The following is a 17396-nucleotide window of genomic DNA, read 5'->3' as shown; positions in this document are numbered from 1 at the left end:
GTTGTCCCGCCTCCGTGTCGGAGTCTCTCCAATCACAGCGCTGGACCCAAGCTTATGTGAGAGCACAAAGACGAGGTTAAACTGAGAAAGAATTGAATAAATTTGAAGGAAAAAAAAACACAACTGAGCTTTGGCTCAATTCATCTGAAAAGGCTGTCCCCTTCAGGTCACCAAGAAATGGTTGAAAAAAATCTTAAAATATCCTCATACCTAAAATGTGAGATTTAATACAGGTTTAAAATCAGCTGTGGATAAACATGCCAGATTTGGCTGCTTTTCTGTATTCTTCCCTGTACTGGTGGAGGTATCAGTGTAAGAATGAAAAACAAATCTAGGGTGTGGATTCTTGTAGCTATAAGAATCAGAGGTATCAGATCTGAGCGGCTCTGGGAAAAGAACAAAAGTTATAAATCAGATATAGAAATGACTGGTTTTAATGTTTGAAAGGTAGTTACGTGAAACCCTACTGAAAGTTATCCTGCTCTTCCTTTTCAACTTGTACTGACTAATAATAATAATAAAAAAAATTCCAGTTTGAAATTCCAAGAATAAAAAAAAAGGTTTTGTAAAATAAACCATCCATTAAAACAGTTCATAAAATACGAACAAGTTACACAAAGAGAAAGAAAAAACCTGAACTAACTCAAGCTGAACTTTGGTCATTAAATGAGCTGAATGTAGAACTGATTTCCTCCCCCATCCCCCAACTTTTCTTTGAACAGAGCCTCAGAAATGGGCAACTCATGAATAAGAAGCATCTATCTTCTTAAATCCTCTACTTTGGAGGAGCATAATTACACGGTTCTTCTGCAGTCTGTATTTTTAAGCAGTTTCCTGTGTATTTTTTCAGGGGCTCAAATTTTTAACATTTCCCTCACAATTGCAAGTACTCATCCACACGTTCTGGGTATTATTTAGTGTCCTCAAGTCTCTTTCCTAATGTGACCACCATGTCTCTCTCGTCAGAGAAAACCAGGCGGTCTCTAAACATTTGCCTGGCTCTCCATGGTCAGCAACTGGCATGGATTTGGGTATCAGTTGGAGGCACTGTTGTTATAGGTGTTTGACGTGGATGGTCCAGGTGGTGGTAGAGGTGGTGGTGTGCAGATAGATTTGCGGATGTGAGGCATGAGGAAAGGGTCGCTGGACAGCTGGTGCACATCAATACGGTCCTCCTTCCTGTAGGCCAGACAGCGCCGGATAAACGCCTGTAAACCACACAAGAATACGATCAATGCCAAATACCAGAGCGCACACAATTATTCCAAAATATTTTAATGATATTCAATATGTTCCAGTGTTAATTGATGTGCCTAGTGTTCCATGAACAAACAACTTGCTGATGGGAAACTTCTTAAAGCATCATAAATGGAAGGTTTACTACCTGTTAACTTATGGCACTTTTGCACTGCATGGAATCTACATGACTTGGCACGGCTCTTTTGCTTTTCCACGGGCCAGATCTGGTCCTGGTCTCTGCAACTGGTTAATTTTTCAGTCCCACCTCGCTCCGGATTCCAACCATGCTGAGTAGGTACTAAATGGTGACATGTAAACCCTGCAGGGCGCTGATTGGCCAGAGAGAAATGTCTATCGCCACGAAATGCGAAGCTTATTCAAATCCAGCACAAACCCGCCGCTTGTAAAAGCTCTTAAATTACAGCAGCTTTCACATTTATTTTTAATCGGACTCACAACGGCAGCTCGTAACTTTACCTCGAGGTGTTTTTTCAAGAGGTTTATATGCTCCTTGGGTCCATGGCTGAAGAAAATTTCCAGTGAAAGCCGAACGTGCAACAAGAAAAACTGATCTGTGAGAACTGGGAGCGGAGCCGTGTTCAGTCCAAAAAACTAAAATAACACGCGAATACACGGTGAGTAAACAGCGCCTAAGTTTACCGCCATCATTGTTGTGGTTTGCAAAGCCAGCAATTCCTGGAAGACAGGTTTTGCAACGTCACCGTCTCCAATTCGCAGGGGGGCCCAGCCAGTGGAAAAGCGACAAGCTTTAAGCGTGCAGAGCCGAGCCGAGTAGAGCTAGAGCCATGCAGTGGAAAAGCACCATTAAGTCTGGAAAATTCACACTGCTGGATTTTGAAAAAAATGGGAGCACATCTGACACAATGTGAATTAACATCTCTATTTTCTTTCCACAATCTGAAACTGACAGCACCTGTTTCTTTGTCAACATTTATTAACCAACCAAGAGTAAAAGTCCAAAATTACATATAGTATAATCTCACTGCATAGTTTTCCATACAAATGCTAAGAATGCATTTTATTTGCCCTAAAATGTTGTTCAGTGACAGTCTTCACAAGCCACAGTCCAGATTTCAATGTTGATTTTTTTTTTTTATTTACTTGTAAAAATAGTGAAAAAAATAAATGAATGAACGAATTCTGACAGAAAGCTGACTGCTTAGTTGCTTTTGTTTTTAAACCAATCTGTACCTTTGCTTCTGGAGAGCACACAGGTTTGGCAGGGAACTGAACCTCTGTGGCTTTGAGGATGGTGTTCTCCTGGAGAATGTCCTGCTGCGACTGATTATGTCCAAACGGCTAAACGGTGTGAACAAAACAATCAGAATAGGCAACAAAAACTAAAAAGCATTCGTATGAATGCATATGGTGTATTACCAACCTTCCTTCCATAAAGGCTCTGGAAGAAGATGACCCCCACAGACCACACATCCACTTTGTTAGAAATTTTAGGCGGCTCTTTGCCCACTACGAAGCACTCTGGTGGCAGATACCTGACCAAAAAAAAAAAGAGATTAGGCTCTGAAAAAAAAGAAGCTATAGAAAAACATACTATTCTCACTTTATTTGCACATTTTTACACCTAATTAGTCACTGCTTTTGAAGGTTTACTGATTTTTAAAAACTAATTTCTAAGATTCTGTGTGTAATGTTTGCATAATTATTGTTGTAAGGGTGCAAAGAAGTAACAAACTCTGGACGAGGTGCCAGGGCAACACACACCCCTATGGACACTTGCACAGCCAATGCAGCATGTGCTTTAGACCATGGAAGGAAACCACAGCACACAGAGGAAACCCACACAGGCACAGGGAAAACACAGCACACTCCTCAGACATATATACAAGTATATTTTACTGAAAACTAATTGTACTAAATGAATATTATTACAGAATGTACATATTGTTGATTGGTACCAGTAAGTCCCTGCTCCTTGTGATGTGAGCTCCATGCCATCCACAGAGTTATAACTATCATCATCCATGATCTTTGACAGGCCAAAGTCTGTGATCTTAATCTCCCCACATGCTGTGCCGTTAACCAGCAATATGTTACCTGAGAGAGAGAGAGAGAGAGAGAGAGAGAATGAGAGATAGATTTAACAGTGCTGCACAACATAGTTATCAACAAATAGTGAACAAAAGGCAAATGAGCCCTCTAACCAATCACTTCACTGTATTTGTGTGTGCAATGAGTATCCTGACTAATCACAAAATTGTGGTTGAAAAAGTCCTTATTCACCAATGTGATTTTGATATATTGCCGGGTGTATCTTAGTTTAAATATACATCAATAATATCACAATAGCTGGAAGCCCTAACGCGTAGCAGGTTTTTAAACAACGAGCCAATGTATGTGGATAATGCTACTAACACACCACCATTGGACAGTTCAACACACTTGGACAACACTACCTGTCGACCATGGACAACCATGTTGGCTAGCATTGTGTTTGTGATGAGAGAGGGTCATCCCACCCACACAGAGAGAGCAAAGCCAATACGCTCCATGGCAAGGACACCACCTAGATCACTTTCGGCACATCTTGTATTATCTCACCTGGTTTGAGGTCGTAATGGATGATTGGAGGGCGAATTTCGTTCAGGTATTTCAGAGCGTTCACAATTTGCATGACGATGGAACGTGCCTCTTTCTCAGACATCAGCTTGTGCTGCTTCAAGTAGAAATCCAAATCGTTCCCCTCACAGTACTCCAGAACTGTGCAGAACCTAGGCCAGGAAACCCACATTCAGATCCAGCACAAAGAATAGTTGAGTTGGTCATACCAACATGACCCCACAGACCACCTTAATACACACAAACACACACACATATTCTCGGATATGTGCAGGCCATTACCAGAGAGAATGCTACAACTGGAATATAATATTGAAAAGATATTTATTTTTATGATGGATATTTTTTAAAAAGGATTGTTTATTAAAGATGGTTCTTACAACCTCAAAGTGTAGAAATGCTATGACATCCGCTGCTATAACCATAATTTCCCACATACAAACCCGTAAACAAAGAAAGTCACTCACGAGTCAGTGTCTAGTGAGAAGTAGTCATAGAGTTTGACTATTCTGGGATGGTCCAGTTCTTTATGGATTCTGTATTCTCTGCACGCGTGCCTTGAAAACAATGTAATACATACTGTCACTCTACAACATTTAACACTCTGCACCAGAGACTAACTTTCAATGTTCACTTTGAATTATATGTAGATTTAATATTTTAAAAAAGCAATCACTAACTTATGATAATTTTCTTTTTTCTCTTCTCTCCAGTTCTTGTTAAGCTGGTGGATTTTAACAGCCACATATCGCTGCTCTGTTAGGTCAAAGGCCTGGAAATTAATAACAAGGAGTTTTATTATTAATTGTCAAAGCTGTAACTTGAGCAGTGTCTCATTAAAATGGTCATATTCAAAAAGCACTTTGCACAATTAGATTACTAATATTGTGTGTACTCTTCAGTATGAAGACCTGCTTCTGCTTCTAAAGTTCATTTTCTTCACTTTAGATTGAAAACGAATTATTCTGGATCTTTGTAATAAATGGACACTTTTACTACTTCATACTTTTTAGTGCTGTAACTACAGATGTAGCTTGTGTTAATGTCATGTATATAGAAATATGTAGGTCTTTTAACTGATACTGATATATATACACTAACATATCAAGTGTTACCACACCTTTTGATGGGGTGTCTCTCAAAAATGGACTATTCTGAAAAACAAAGTCTGCTAATTTAATCGATGTAGTGTGAAAACAGCATGTTTGCCTCTTTATGAAAAAAACAGCTTTCTATACATTTCCTCTGAAATGTATTATACTGGCTTTTTTGGTTCCCTTTTGCTGCAGTAATGGCCTCTGCTCTTCAGGAAAGGCTTTACAACAGATTGTACTGATGAGGGATGATGTACAAAAACAAAATGTTATCTGCCTATAACTCAATAAACAATCTCAATTTTATTTTAAAGATTTAAATCTCACTTTGTAGACTTCACTGAAGCCTCCTCGACCGAGCAGGTGTAGCAGCAGGTAGCGATCGTTCAGCGTGGGATGGTCTTTAAACCTGAGACACACAAACAATGTATTTTTAAAATCTTATTACATCTTAATAGCCATATAAACATATTAATTCGTATTTGCTGCAGCACCAGCTTCCGCTTTTTTAAAATCTATTCAGGCCCCCGTTACAATAACCCCCCTTCCACTGACCCTCGCCTACCTTTACCCACACTGGCACTTGGTATAACCCTAAACCAACCTGAATATAAAATTGAGATGACTGAACACTCTTTTTAGGAGTTGATGTCACTCAAACATGAGAACATTAGTTTGGATAGGTTTTGAGGTTGGAGGATTATTTCTGGACAATAAACACTAACTCATCACAAAGGTATTGGACGGAGATCCACCAACACAAAGAGTACTGTTCCACATTCCTTGCCTGGGGATTTATTTTATTTCATAATTTGTATAGAGATTACACAAGCTGTGTGTGCATCTGAATGTCTGTATCCACAGTGGGTGAAACTTGTAGTGGAATTCATGTTTGGACACGTATTGTAGAATGTGTAGGTTTTTGTCGTACTGAGAGTTGTCCTCATTGTGTATTCGCTTCAGCTCGCGGATGTGGAGATTTCTCACACGTTCCAACCGTTCTAGCTCCGCCTGAATCTCCGCTTCTTCCTGGAAAACACATACAGCAGGAGTGTCAATTTTTATAATCATTTTATTTCATCAAAATTCTCAAATTTCACCCTCATTTATTTGAACTGCTTTGGTTCAAAGTTCACTTAATTTTTAATTTAAAATACTAAATAAATAAATATATAAAAATAAAGATCATTTACTTCATAAAAACATCTATGAACTGTATTCTGTCCAAAAATAGGGAGTTCTTTATTTATTCTTTTTGTTTTTTTAAGCAAGAGTCATGACTTACCTTTTTCAAATAACCAAGTCTTAGCTTGAATATCTCCTCTTGCTCGTGATACTCTGCAAGTGACAACCTGTAAACACACATTCCTTTGTTAAATAAATGACAGATTGCCAAGAAATTGCTTAATACAGTGTTTGAAAGACAGTACACATACGCTTCGTTCTCCACTCCATTGCTCTTATTCTTGCGTTTGTTTGGCTCCAGGCTAAGGGGTGGAGTTTGGGCCGCAGAGGGCGGTTTCCTCTTCCCTAACAGCTTCCTCTGACGCTCAATCTCCTCACGCTCTGAATTGATGCGCTCCTGCTGCCTATCAGCAGACAGACAATAAAACGCAATAATTAATTTTAAATTTGATTTATTTAAAAGGCATTAATTCCAAATACTGACAGCAGCTCTATTTGAACAGACAAATACAGGGTTCCCACAACCTCTCCAAAATGCAGTTACGAAAACCCACATTTGTTTTCAGTTTATCAATATAAAACAGATTTTAACATTTACCTAGAATGAAAGACTTCAGATCAATTCTGACTGATTTCATATAAAACCACAGCATGTTAATTTGAATGCAGTCTTTGTTTACATATTAGGGCTGGATAAATATTCAATATCAATATATATTGCAATATAAAATGTTTCAATAATAATATGATTTTTAAAAACGTTTTCAATATACACTATTTACAGTATGTGTCACTGACTGACATTGATTACAGGGCGCTGTCGTGAGTTCAGCACTCAATTAAAAATTAAGTAATATTAATATTGACAAAGCCAATAGGTTTATGTTGGATGGCGATGTTTCCTAATTGTTCTTGGAAATTTTTCAGTGGATTTTGTACTGTTCATATCAATATCAGAATTATATCGGATCGACCAAAATTAAGAAATATATTGCGATATAAATTTTGCCTGTATCGTCCATCCTTATTAAATATGAATTATTTTAATCTGTTTATATATTAATAATTGTATTCTGAATTAGGAGAATTTTTAATCTTAAATGCAAAAACTACATGAGGTCAATTTAGTAAATGATATTCTAATGGATTTAAATTAGTTCAATCATTTTCTATAATTGCTTCATCCTGTTCAGGATCCTGGTAGTTCTGTAGCCTACCAGCAATCACTGGACATGAGGCAGGGTTCAAGAAATGTGTGACAGTGACACTCCCTGTTATTTATTTATTTATTTTATACAGAAAATCCTACATAACTAATCTTTAAAAACCAAAATATATATATATATAAAAAAAACTAATAAAAATGAAAATAAGAATCTCTCCAAAACAATGACGCTTTCATTCAATGGCTGCTCTATGCTTTGAAGAAAACTTGAACAAAAGTCAACAGGAACAGAAGAAAGAAAGGAGACTGACTTGATGAGGTTCTGAAAGGCGAATCCGTCTGTCCACTGCTCAGTGAATGAAGCACCATGTCTGACTGTGGTGAAGTGACCCAATCTTAGTCGGTCCTGCATGCTCTTATCCCGACAGGCCATCTTTTCCTGCTTAGACTGCACACGCACACACACATGCAAACTCAAAATCAGAGGACAAACTTGATCAAGTAAACCCAAATTTTCAATCTGTCTTTATACTGATTTTAATGGCTTTTACTTTGGTTGGTCATTATTAGAGTGGGAATAACCTCCCGGTGAAACCTGCTGTCCCGCTTATTAAAGGCTGAGTTGACACCACAAAAACACAAAACATCTGCCTAAACATCAGGAACACCGCTTTTTTAAGTCTGGACTTATCTGCATATGTATGAAAACTCATCCAGTCACACACCTTCTCTATAAGAAGTTTCTTGCTCATGGTGACGCACTTATTGAGCCTCTCCTTGTATCGTTCCAGCATTTTTTGCTGCTCATCTATCTGCCGTCTCAGATCACAGTTTGCCTGAAAATATAAAAATAACACTGTCATTGTCAAACAAAGACCTTGTATGCACTGAAGGCTCTTAGTTTGAAAAATACAAAAGGCAAATTATCCATGACATAATAAGAACAAACATCTGACATATAAAATAAATAAAAAAAAGTAAGAGGTATAAGCTCCATCCTTAATCAGAGTCTAGAAGCCCAGCCCATTTTCATAATCCAGCTTACCCGCAACAGGTCATCTATTCTGCCCTCTTTCTTCTCCAGGTCTGACTGCTTATTGATTTCTAGCGCAAGCAGCTTGTCCATAGTCAAATCCGTCTACATCCATTGAAAAATACAAATAAAATTAATTTGTAGACAGGAGTATGTCAACAAGATTACAATGTCATTGATTAAAAACACTGAATAAAAAACCCTTCTTGTTTATGTTGATAAAACCTGCAGGAGTGAATACATAGGTGGGTGAGAAAATAAGTGAGTTACAAGCAAGATGAGGAGCATTTATAAAAAAAAAGCCTCTGAAAGGGCTGGCCCTTAAAACATTTCACATAATGTTTTTTAGGAGCTCACCTGTGTGGCTTTTTGTGAGGGGTTCACAGACAGAGGTTTCCCTGAGCTCACAGTGAGATCCAGATTTACAGCGCTGACTGTGGGAGGACTGCTCTGCTGAACCTATCAAATGAGACCAGAAGAAAAGAAGTGTATAGGTTTAAAATGTCAATAAAAAAGAAGACGACGACAAAGCAAAGCAATGATAATTTTTTTTCTTTCTCTTGAAAATCTGACTCAGAGCTGGTGTATATTTGTGTGGACACTGATAGATATGTAAGTTCACACATGTTTACTTTCAGTCATTGGCAAAGCAGCAACGCTTGAGTGTGTGAAAGCAAACAAACAGCTTAGCAGAGACTTCAGAAAATGAAAAAATCCAGAGCAATACTGAATGGCAGCCATTTTAAGTGTTGAACAAACAACAAGCTATGCCTGTGCCCAAGTCTAGCAGTGTGTTGTTTTGTTTTCTGTGCTGCGGCATATATAGAATTTTTAAATTAGAATATGGATTTTTTTCCCCCTTATTTTTCCAAACATTACACCTTCATTTCTTCTGATCTGTTTCATGTTTATGATACAGAGCATGAGATGCATAATTGCAGTCACACTGTATTCTTCCACAAATACATGTTTCACAATATTGTTATATGCTGTTTAGAAATGTTGCATTAATAGCAGTTAAACAAGAACGTGGTGATAATCTTGGGTCTTGAGGGACAAACTGCGAGTAAGGACTAATTACTACATGTTCATCATTAAAACCATGAGATTTAAAGTCCATTGTGATTAGACTCATTAAAAGTACAGCTTATTGTGTTGTATTTGCTAGTTGCACATTATGTTTTTTTCTGCAAAATCAAGACAAAATAAAGTGCTTTCTATTACAACATAACAAAAACAAACATGTGCACGATCATTTTCATGGGGCAAACTTCTCTAAAATATATCAGTGGACCATAATTGTCCTGTACTCTTTCTGATTACCACAGATTTGAGCGAGTGTGTTTACATGTGAAAGCGTGTGTATATGCGTGCTCACTGGAGCTGCCGAGTTGGAGAGCGAGTGCTGCGGAGAAGAGCGTACCAACGGTGGGATTCCCCGTGCCGGACTGGTCCCTGGGCAACTGCCTCCTGCAAACTGACACAGAGCAACAAAGCGAGGCAGAAAGAGCAGAAAGAGAAAGCACCAGAGAACAAACACCAGATTAAAAGAAAAACAATGAGAAGAGAAAGCAGAGACAAAGTTGCTTGCAAACACAGAACAGTTTGAACAAACACTCACCTCAAAGTAATCACTGATTTTAGGCCCTCGTGTTGCTCCTTTCACTGTGAAGCGGAAAGAAAATAGCTAAGAAGGTAGGAAAGAGCTAAGTTCTGTTAAATCCCATTTCTACAGCATAGACATCTCATATGATCATCAGTTATGGGAAGCAGCATTTGCTGCAAAAAAATATTATTTGTTTCCACTCTCAAACCTGATATAATCACTTTTCTAACTTTAAACATCATATCAGAATTTACACACAACATTTCTTACCCTGGTCATAATTGTCTCCTTTTCTTTTCCTTGCTCTCTGGTCATTGCTTTTCTTTTCTGGGGTCTTTGGGTGCCAAACACACGCGTATAAAAGAGTGCACAGTATAATTACGGTATATTTAACCAGAAATTGCAGGTGAAATATAACACACAATGATTCACAAACATATTTCTCAATCTCAGCTGGTGTACTACTAGGAACCAAATGTTATATTTACTTAACCATGGTTTTCTGCAACATGCAAGCACAAGTGCTGTTATGATATTCTGAAATTTCTTTTTGTACAGTTCTCACCTCAAGCTCTTTATCACTCAAAGACCCTCCGCTGCATAAGCTTTGGTTGGAGGACTCATTTTGACTAGATCCCTGTTAAAAATCAATAAATAAATAAATAAATAAAAAACATTAGAGAATGATACAACAACATTTTTTTCTGATGGTCATATTGACCCTGACAGTACTGGGTAATAACAGTGACGCAATGTGTTATGTTGAACCGACTAAGCCATAAAATTAAATATTTTTGACTGAAGACAGCTGTAATTTTGAATGCTATTATTATAATAAAGAAAAAACAAACAAACAAAAACACACAGCCAATGTATAACGTTGTGTGTGGCACAAGTTGCCTTATTAAAATAAATAACTTACGATTATGGAATTATGCAACTAATGAATGCCAAGCAATTTTGTGATGTTTCATTAGTGAGGACAATTAGTAATGTTGAATGATTAGTTCTGGCTCATTCCAACTCTTTGTAAAAGGTACTCATTGTCTTCACTGCTCCACAGAATGCAGATCCACCACTACAAAGCCCTGTGCTATGGGGATTTATTTACTCCCCAATGGACGACTGGCACTTGGCATGAATTCAATATAACATTCTAGCTTACACAGCAATAACAACAGACATGGTGTTGGTCATAAAGTATTGAGAAGTGCATCATCACCCCTAGAGGTTTATAAATTTCAACATCTTTCCCCCTACACTTTCCAGGTTGACGGTAGGCTTGGGACCCACTAGGTCCCTGCTCAAAATGAAGCAGTTACAGAAGACATGCATTCTTCTCACAAGATCACAACAGTCTTAGTGAGATTCGTTCTTATTATCCTATCAGCAATGATCTACAAACCTTGGCAACACCAGCACCCATAAACCGGGCCTCAAGCAACTCCTGTCGTCTCGGGTCAAGACTATGGAGTTCTTCCATCGTCCCTATAAACAGAAGGCAATACAAGACTAAAGTCAGACAGTCTGAGTCTTAAAATCAAAAGGCTTTTAGTCACAGGCTGATTTTACAAACACCGGGAATATTGCAGAGTCAGAAATAGTTTAAGACTAAAAACCTTATGATAATATTAACATATTAGATTTTATGGTACCCAAAATACAATAAATCGACTGAGATGATAGGAGCGCACCACCACTCTGTTAGGTTTGCCTGCCACAGTAAAATATCTTGAAATCATCTGAGATGCATGAAGCCAGCCACTAATTCCTTTCATACTGACACAACATCACTGAATTCACTTGCATGTGAACACTGCCCGATTCTGTTATGATTGCTACAGATGTTGCATTGGCTTACATAGCCATGGCGTTCACAATACTTCTATAAAAATATTTACATATTTTAATAAACTATTCTGTATTTCATCCATGTGCACTCATAACAGTATACAAATGTATGCATTTCATTTCTATGAAAAATTATTCTAGGTGGTTTTATTTCCAATATATTTCCAACAGATTACACAAATGTAGAGGCATTATTATCAAAACAATGGTAGTGAAAAAACATCAGCACTCTAGCTAAATCCAACTGCAACTCTTATATCAAAGCATCACACTTAACTAAAACTGCTGTTTCAAGTCTGGACTTAAGGCTTTGTGTTCAATAAACAGACAATATAGCTACCTGCATTAAGAGAAGCCCAGACAACTTCACTTTAACTGACTCGCCATGTTCTCCTCGTAGGCCAATATCAGTATGCGAGTTATGGGCTTACATTTAAATAGCTCCTCTTTCAATATACTATGTACATATGCACGTCTTTAAATCAAACTCGTAACTAACTTTCTTGGGCGAAAATCTGTTCTAACATTAAGCTAATTGCTAAAACCACTCGTAAACATGGCAATCTTAGCACTCCAGCTTTAAGCTGAATATTACTGTTGTTGTCATGTTGTCTAAACAAGTTTAAAATAATTTACCTATTCTTAACTCTTACACAGGCCAGTTATAATATATAAATGTCGAATTAATTTTAGCTTCAAGTATAAATTTATCTAGCTCTCAAAATTACAAACATACAAGAAAATCTAGGTTAGGCTACTGAATTTCCAGCGCTGAAAGCTTCATATTCCAATTTCCCGCTCCACCTTAAGTGATGCAGCGGTTACATGCGACTGCTGCACAATTTAAGGTGGAACGGAGAATTGGAAAGAGAAGCCAATTTCTGCATGCATGCTAACCAAACAAGTTAAACATAGCTCCTTCGAGACAAAACAGATTGGGGTTTCTACCCTTGCAACGTTACTTAAGCGTATTTAAACATGTTTAATGTTAAGACACGCTTAAAACAATTCGCCACGAAGCTAAGCTAAGCTTATGAGCTTTTTGTTAAAGTAACAACGTTATTTTTGTTTATTACCTGCTGCAGCCTTGGTGTATTTATCGAAACTTCTCGGGGCAGTTAGCCCCTTAAGCAACAATATCCACCTGTCTTGCTTTTTAATGTTTAATAAATACTCATACGTGGAAATGAAAAGAGTAGAGAACGTATTAAAGGAAATAAAAGTGTGTTGTTTTGAGAGCAGCAGAAACTTTGCTAGGTGAAGGTTAGCACAGCAGCAGCAGCCATGTTCCTCCTGTTGGTTTAAGGCTGAATCGCAGCTGGGAGCTTTGAAGGGACACAACCGAGTTTCTCTGAGATTTTCATCCTGTGGTGTTATGTATTGAAACCAAAAGATGCATATCAATACATTCTCTTGGATAAAATGTCCTCTGGACGACTCTTTCTCGAATCTGTCAAAGAAACCTGAAGAGAGTTAAATTTAGAAAACAACAGTGTCCAGTGCTGGAGTCAGCCTCTTCACCTCTAAAAGGACCTGTCGTTTTAACAATCAAAAGTATCAAACAGTATTTTTAAAAGCGGTTACTTATTAATTAAACATTTATTTTATAAATTGGAATTATATTAAATGTAATTATGCTGCACAGGGTGGGTCCCCTACATGGGTGCAACCATAAAATTTAGTATGCCTCTGACAGTAGATGTTAAAATAACTTTTTAATGTTTTATTTTTTCAAAATGTAGTTTAAAATGACAGATTCTAAAATATATCTATGATATATATTGATAAACATAATGTATGAATATAACATAACATAACTAATACAAGCATTAACATGTATAAGTCATATCCTCACAGTGTGAAGCAGTGGTGATTGCTCTAAGACTGCAATGAAAGTTCAGCTTCCCCTAAAATGTCAAAAACTAAGTGATCAAATGTATACTGTTGTGTGTACATGTCACTGAATAAATATGCACTACAATGCGCTCAACTTTTGTTCAGAATCAGCTTCTTATCACTGATAAAGACGCGATTTGAACAGTGAGGACGCTGAGCGTCCACAGAGTTCAGTAGCGAAGCAGCGAAGTGCAGTGAAACGAGACGAGTGATTGGATAAATGCTGGGCTTTGTCCCGCCCCTCGGACGCTCATCGTCTCTGGGGGTCTATGGGGCAGTGGGCTGGCCTCGGCTGGCCCGGACGCTCAGCTTCTGTATGATGATTGGATGATCTCTCTGAGGCGGAATCCCTTTTTGATTGACAGCGAAATGAGCGAATCAGCGATCCTTTGGTGTAAAGATCCGTGGGAGCATTGTATTTTCATTCTGTTCTGAGTTGAACCAGACTTTCTGAATCCTCTTAGCGGCATTTTCTTTGTTAAAACGACTAGTGACAACTCGAGCTTCTGTTTCTGGTGGGGTTTTTGTAGCTGCTTGTGTTTGGAGACTGACTTCTATCACTCTTTCTGACTTCTATCAGTTTCTAGCGGGTGCTGCTGAGCCCCTGCACCGTCACAAAGCACTCACAGACGGACACACTTCACATGGGCCAAGGTCGTTTAAGTAGCCTAGCTCTGCTGGCCATTGAGGGGACACTAGTCAAGTCCCTGGAAAAGACGCCTTGTTGGTACGACAGGGTCACAGATCATTTTCTTGAACAGGAACGGAGGGTAGAATTTACGTATAAATAAACCGACACATTTTATGATGTAGGCCGAAATTGAGCTTCCCCTCTTTGAAAGACCAGCATCCTCCACTGGTGTGAAGTGTTTGAGACTTGAGTGACAGTCTTATAAAAACTTAATGTTGGCCATTTGAGTCATCAAGCCAGAAGAGGGCAGCAACATTACATCTACAATGAAAAAATAAGGCTTGCATAGAAACAGACATTCGCACTCATTTACTGCATTTAGCAGATTCTCTTATCCACACAAACTTTATGTTTTAATTATTTGTTAAGTGTAATATTACGAGACTTTCCCAAGGTCACTTGATGGGTGTATTGTGGTGTGATGTTTGCCTGAGTAGGGAATCAAACCCCACTCTGCCATATGTAGGATAGCAGATTTGCAATCTAAAATATCTTAATTATGCACTGTTGATATGCTGTTGTTGATTTTCTATTTTAAATATTTGTTATTCTATTTATTTGAGTTTATCCTACTGGAATAAACTGCATACAATATATAGTGTGCACAAAGACATCGTTCACCTGTTATCACCTGTAAGAGTGTGTGAAGTGGAATTTTGAATCATTGCCAGGCAACATTCCCTCAATTCCAAGGGAACAGCACTCAATACAAACTGTTAAACTGTAAAATGTCAATTAAGTATGTCGCCATCGCTAGATACTGGAACAAATAATCTTTGACTATGTGTAAAACTATTGAGTTTCCCTAATCAGGTTTTTGCGTGAGAAAATTGGAAGGATGCTTTTGTAGCAGACATTAGAATTTCCAAGTGTAAATATAGTTAAATATACTAAATTTTCTTTAAGTTGTTTCTTTCTGCTTTGCACCAATTAAATAAAACCTAAACACCATCAGAAAAATCCTTACTCCACGTATCCTATAGTCTCCCATTGACAGATTCTCTAGAGAGGGTCTTGGGCCTTTTGCCACTTAACTTGGCCAAGTAATGCCTACTACTGCAGGTAAAGAAATTTGACTGACATGCAAAAGGATCAATCACAAGTCTGCTATTTTGGCAGGACGTGTAGAAGGAGGCGATTCACGTTGGACCAGTAAGAGCCAGAACAAACCGATACACAGAAGTGCGTGTACGCATATGTACAGAGAGCCAATCAGAATGCAACTGGCACTAAAATCATCAGACTCTCCATCAACTTGTGGGCAATCATCTTAACAGCTGTCACTTTTGTGATTTTACAAAAACTCATGGCAGTGCTATTGGCTAAAAGTTCCACTTGCTGTGATAAATCTGCAATCTGATCTAGAGCAGACATATCCCCATAAGTTGGAATTAGTGCTCCTTGTCAGACCTGTAGCAAGAATGGAGCTGGATTTTCTCCTCTAGTTCAAAAATGTACCCTTTAAGTGCCTTGCATTGTTCTTAGGAATCTTAGGAACAAAACTACAAGACTGGGGCGTGAAACAGGCAGGAGACAGAACGAGGCACGACAAACGAGAAACAAGCTAGAGAAACAAACGCTACAAAATACAAACAAACTAGAGGGTCATGAAAGGAATAAGAGAGCGAACGAGAAACCAGAAACAAACGACAACGAAAACAAAATGACCGATACCAGGAAGTGAGGGAAGAGGGCTTAAATAACAGCACAAACTAGACACACCTGACACGGATAACGAGGAAAAAGAAGGCGGGACAAAGGCGGAGAATGAACATAAACAAAACCATGTGCGGAGATAGGAAAACAAACAAGAAAGTGCCAGGATGTGACAAAAAGTTAAGGTGATGTAGGAGAGTGTTAAACTTCCCCCATCCAAACACTGGATTTTTTTACTTAGTTGCAGGCATCGATTTCCAATGCAGTTACATGAACAAAATACAATAATTTTTTTTGTGAAATATTTTTATCAGTTGAATAAAGTTTTAGGAGGATATAAAAATTATTGTTTTAATTGCAGTTTACAAAAATCCACACTTTTTTGGAAACTAGTTTCTATTGTAATACAGTACTCTTCATTTAATGGAATGAATTTTTGTTTTTGGAATATATTTTTTATTTTATTGATCAGACAATAAAAGCTACAGGGTGGCACGGTGGTGCAGCAGGTAGTGTCACAGTCACACAGCTCCAAGATCCTGGGGTGTTGGGTTCAAACCCCGCTCTGGGTGACTGTCTGTGAGGAGTGTGGTGTGTTCTCCCTGTGTCTGCATGGGTTTCCTCCGGGTGACTGTCTGTGAGGAGTGTGGTGTGTTCTCCCTGTGTCTGTGTGGGTTTCCTCCAGGTGACTGTCTGTGAGGAGTGTGGTGTGTTCTCCCTGTGTCTGCGTGGGTTTCCTCCAGGTGACTGTATGTGAGGAGTGTGGTGTGTTCTCCCTGTGTCTGCGTGTGTTTCCTCCGGCTGACTGTCTGTGAGGAGTGTGGTGTGTTCTCCCTGTGTCTGCGTGGGTTTCCTCCCACAGTGCAAAAACACATGTTGGTAGGTGGACTGGCGACTCAAAAGTGTCTGTAGCTGTGAGTGTGTGAGTGAATATGTGAGTGTGTGTGTGTTGCCCTGTGAAGGACTGGCGCCCACTCCAGGGTGTGTTCCTGCCTTGCTCCCAGTGATTCCGGGTAGGCTCCGGACCCACCATGACCCTAAACTGGATAAGGGCTAAAGACAATGAATGATTAGACAATAGGTTAGAAACTGACTAACTGGGGAAAAAAGCCCACAGTGGTAATATTACATCTGAATGAAAAAACATTCCTACATTTTATTGTAAGATAAGTTCTCTAGAATTATTCCCCACTGAACTTGAAACCATTGTTTGTAACGACAGATACATAGACATTTCAGTCCTTCAACTCCTTCCATAATAAAGTGGGACGGTAAAGGATACACATTAATAAAGTGTGTCTGGTGTTATTTTGTCCCATTCTTCCTGCGAACATGTCTTATGGTGTGCTATATCATAGGGTTGCCATTGTCACATTCCTTTG

The 17396-nt window shown here is 38.5% G+C and overlaps 1 protein-coding gene across 3 annotated transcripts; it reads right to left on the bottom strand.

Annotated features, from left to right (window-relative positions):
* Positions 1-98: 98 nt before the first annotated feature.
* LOC136690844 (serine/threonine-protein kinase tousled-like 2) lies at positions 99-13207 on the bottom strand. Of its 3 annotated transcripts, XM_066662898.1 has the most exons (21): positions 12848-13207; positions 11326-11408; positions 10486-10557; positions 10191-10254; positions 9936-9979; positions 9693-9791; positions 8672-8773; positions 8327-8419; positions 8007-8117; positions 7593-7729; positions 6368-6520; positions 6217-6283; positions 5863-5960; positions 5259-5340; positions 4518-4609; positions 4305-4394; positions 3820-3989; positions 3177-3315; positions 2642-2753; positions 2452-2559; positions 100-1208 (listed from the first exon to the last, which is right to left on the bottom strand). In XM_066662898.1, the coding sequence occupies exons 2-21, from the start codon at positions 11401-11403 to the stop codon at positions 1035-1037; spliced, it is 2085 nt and encodes a 694-aa protein (XP_066518995.1). In that variant the 5' UTR covers positions 11404-11408; positions 12848-13207; the 3' UTR covers positions 100-1034. The 3 variants fall into 3 exon arrangements, with proteins under 3 accessions (XP_066518996.1, XP_066518994.1, XP_066518995.1); XM_066662899.1 differs by having other exon boundaries at positions 99-1208; positions 6217-6520; positions 12848-13158; XM_066662897.1 differs by lacking the exon at positions 12848-13207 and adding an exon at positions 12112-12287 and having other exon boundaries at positions 99-1208; positions 6217-6520.
* Between the last annotated feature and the right edge of the window lie 4189 nt (positions 13208-17396).

Source organism: Hoplias malabaricus, chromosome 3, assembly GCF_029633855.1.
Source record: "Hoplias malabaricus isolate fHopMal1 chromosome 3, fHopMal1.hap1, whole genome shotgun sequence".
NCBI lineage: Eukaryota > Metazoa > Chordata > Actinopteri > Characiformes > Erythrinidae > Hoplias > Hoplias malabaricus.
This window is presented reverse-complemented; position numbering and strand designations above follow the sequence as displayed.